This window comes from Myotis davidii, unplaced genomic scaffold (assembly GCF_000327345.1).
Source record: "Myotis davidii unplaced genomic scaffold, ASM32734v1 scaffold313, whole genome shotgun sequence".
NCBI lineage: Eukaryota > Metazoa > Chordata > Mammalia > Chiroptera > Vespertilionidae > Myotis > Myotis davidii.
Window position 1 is genome coordinate 1,363,453 of NW_006286275.1, and position 3,539 is coordinate 1,366,991.

Sequence of the window (3,539 nt, forward strand, 5' to 3'; positions counted from 1 at the left end):
CTTTGTTGCTCAAATGCAGTAATGATTCAGGAGGTATGTGAGTTTGAAGATTAGAGTCACAGCTGTCTCTGGATTTCTAAATGTCTAGGGTTTAAAAATCTTCCATTTATTGACCACTCACAAAGAGATTTAAAGTGGTGTTCAGTTACTTACTTTAATTAAAAAATAACCAAATAACCTCGTATTTAAATATTATTGATGTTGATTTGCTAATTCATATACCTATGTATATCATATTATATAATTTGAATATCATAAATGTTAATGAAGAAATTGTGTGTGTGTGTGTAAACAAACATAAAATACATGCATCGGTAAAATTAGGGCTAGCAATTAGCGAGACAATGGGCATCTCTCATCTCATGACACCCAGAGGGGGAGACAGAGTGAACTATGTCATGCGTGTGCATATATTGCTCCTCCAGAAACCTCAGACTTCTAGTGCTTGACATAATGGCAGATAAAATGAAAGTGGGAAAAAATGTGGCAATACCAAGGAGCAGGCACATGAAGAGTGTATGCTTTGCTGATGGACATTCAATGATATTTATTTTTAACAGCAATGCCAACTAAATATATCCACCTAATTAATTCACCTTCTCTAAATATTTAATTTGATGCTTATCAATACCAGTACCAAAACAAACTGCTTTCCTCCAATGCTTTAGAAGTCATATTTGTATGAGAATATATTTCTTGGATTCCAAGGTAAGTTTAAAGGCCAAATAATTATAGTCAGTTTCAAGGGGAAAATAGAATTTGGAATTTATTCAACTTTTCTTTATGTGGTTTAAAATGTTTGAGAGCACTGCTCAGACACTGGGCCTGCCTAGATAGTCCATCACGGACATTGTTGCAGAGAAGCAGAAATGGTTCTCTAGCAAAACTCTTACTTTAATGGTTCTCAGTCTTTATTTTTTAGCCTCACATATAATGTATCAAGTTCACATCTGCCACACAGGCCCATGGGTTTGCACAGATTACTGTTGTACTGTTGGGCCACAGATAAATAAGGTGACGGCCATTTAAAATTCCCTGTGTATCAGCTGTAATTTTACCTCTTTTCTTGCCTACATAAATAGGCATATCCCTTTACTGCATGACAATGGCAGTAAGGTGTTATAGACAAAAATCTTAATGTACTCCAATATGTATTTTAAAGCAAATCATTCATATTGTTAAGTATATCACGTTTATTTACAAATTATTTTCCATACAATTTAAAATGGATTCTTACCTGTAATCTGAAAGGTCCACACTCTGGGTTAAGAAAATGATAAAAGCAAAAGCCATATAGCAAGAAAGAATAAAGTAAAACAAAAGCATCATTAACAACCAAACCTGTGTTACTGCACATCTGCAGATAAACAAGGCTTTCTCAATGAAGGAAGGCTGAGAGCCACTCACCTGGTAGTCACATAGCATCCATGTGAACACCTTTCCACAGCAAAGATGAATATTTTTGCATTTGTGTCATGTTATGCTAAATTAAAACAGCCCAAGTCTTCAAAGAAATTTGCAGAGAACCCAATAATTTAAAACACAAATATTTGAGAAAATAAATGACTCTTTTTCTTTTTGCAAATGATGACTTGTAAATCATAGTTCAATGCATGAGACCTCTTAGACCATAGAACCTTCTACTATTGGGTCTTTACATTCAGGAAGTTGATTCATTTTTCCCTCCAGGCACAGAATCCACCAAAAAATATAAGCACACATACATTTTTTAAATCCTTAAATTGGCTAATTGTTAACTTTCGCTTTTACTTTTATGTAGAACCTTCAGAATATCAACTCAAACCAGAGATCGATCACCAAGCCAAATACCCGGAGGACTCATGGTTCATTAAGAATCTTGGATCATTAACAATCACTTCCTTTCAAGCAGGTCTTTCTAGCCAGTCAACAGAATATCCTGTTCGTCATCAATAAAGAAAATGTTAAGAAGGGTTTAATGATATTGTATCATTAAGGATAATAATGTAAGGCATAATAATATGACAGGTGTTCGATTTATTTTTCTTTACAAGTTATTAACTATAAATAAACAGTGATATCTTTTATGAGACCAATACAGAATTACAGAATTGCCCTTGAAGGCAAAAAGTGTTATCTTAAATTACAGTCTACATGATTTATTGCATGATAAAATTTGAATCTATAAAATGGTAATTAGCTACGTCATAATATGACATGTTAGCAGGGTTTTTTTCTGATCAATTTAAAAAATTCCCATTAACTTGACTAAAGAAAAATGCTAATAAAATACATAGTTTGGCCCTGACCAATTTGGCTTTGTGGATAGTGTCGGCCTGCAGACTGAAGGGTCCCAGGTTCGATTCCGGTCAAGGGCATGTACCTTGGTTGCGGGCACATCCCCAGTAGGGAGTGCGCAAGAGGCAGTTGAATCAATGTTTCTCTCTCATCAGTGTTTCTAACTATCACTCTCCTTCTCCCTTCCTCTCTGTAAAAAATCAATAAAATATATTTTAAAAAATACTTAGTATGTTTTTATTTGTATATCTTATATACAGATTAGATAAATTATTAGCATTGACTTTAAATTCCTAAGCATATTCATTTAGATGACTAGTCTTAAAAATTGCAAGAGGTATCTTTGGTTTTTTAAAATTTAATACTGTTGAACTTTACTTTTTAACTTGATGTCTGTATTTTTTATTCATAAAGCTGTAAAGCAACTAATTGGTTGAAACATCTGTGCATCTTAATAATAATATCTTTTATTTATTTATGAATTTAATTTTTTCTATGCTAATTATGAACTTCTGCAATAACAAGGTAACAGGATACTTGTTACTTTATTGTTTCCAAATTGTGACTTTTGGCTTGGTTTGACATCAGAGTATAATTGTGATAAAAAAATTATGGAAAAGTTGTTTATTAAGTTTTTGATGCATGTATGTTTTCAAAGTGCAATCATATTTGGATCCATTGATAAGAATAAATGCGGTATTGTGTTTTTTTTTATCAACAGAGACACAGACATTCAATAACCCATGCATACAAATAATTAGTAACATTCTGTATTTATAATTAAAAGTCAAATATTTTCTGTCTGTTTGATGTCATCTATTGCTGTTCACTACACTTCAGATTAAATTATCTACATTAAATTACATTTGAAGTTAACATTTGGCTATGCTTACTCAGAGTAATTAAAAAAGCCTTCCTTTATCTTTTAAAACAGGAAGGAATAACTTGGTGAGTTATAAATCTCCCTCAAGGAGTTCTCCTCATTCCAGTGGCTGTTAACACTCTAAGTTAACGTGAAGAGAATGTGGGCACTTCCATCTCCAAAACTGACATTTAATTTGGTTTGCTAACGCCCGGGAAAATGTGAACTCTTCTCCGGAAAGCTGAGGGAAGAAATGAAGTTGCTTTTAGAAATATGTTTGTGTTGAGCAGAGAAGGGAAGGACAGAGCATGAAGGAGAAGGACCCCCTTAAAAACAATCTTGTCTCTAGGCTAGCAAGAGTAAGCAAGCCATTCTGGGCAGAACTGCAGAAATAGTAATC

The 3,539-nt window shown here is 33.3% G+C and overlaps 1 protein-coding gene across 1 annotated transcript in view; it reads left to right on the forward strand.

The window, feature by feature from the left end:
* The window catches only part of GFRAL (GDNF family receptor alpha like), a 52,111-nt gene extending 49,880 nt beyond the window's left edge, over positions 1-2,231 (forward strand). The window contains 1 exon segment of the mRNA XM_006757749.2: positions 1,781-2,231. Within this exon segment, the coding sequence (XP_006757812.1) occupies positions 1,781-1,853 (73 nt within the window). The 3' untranslated portion in view covers positions 1,854-2,231.
* The last annotated feature ends 1,308 nt before the right edge of the window (positions 2,232-3,539 follow it).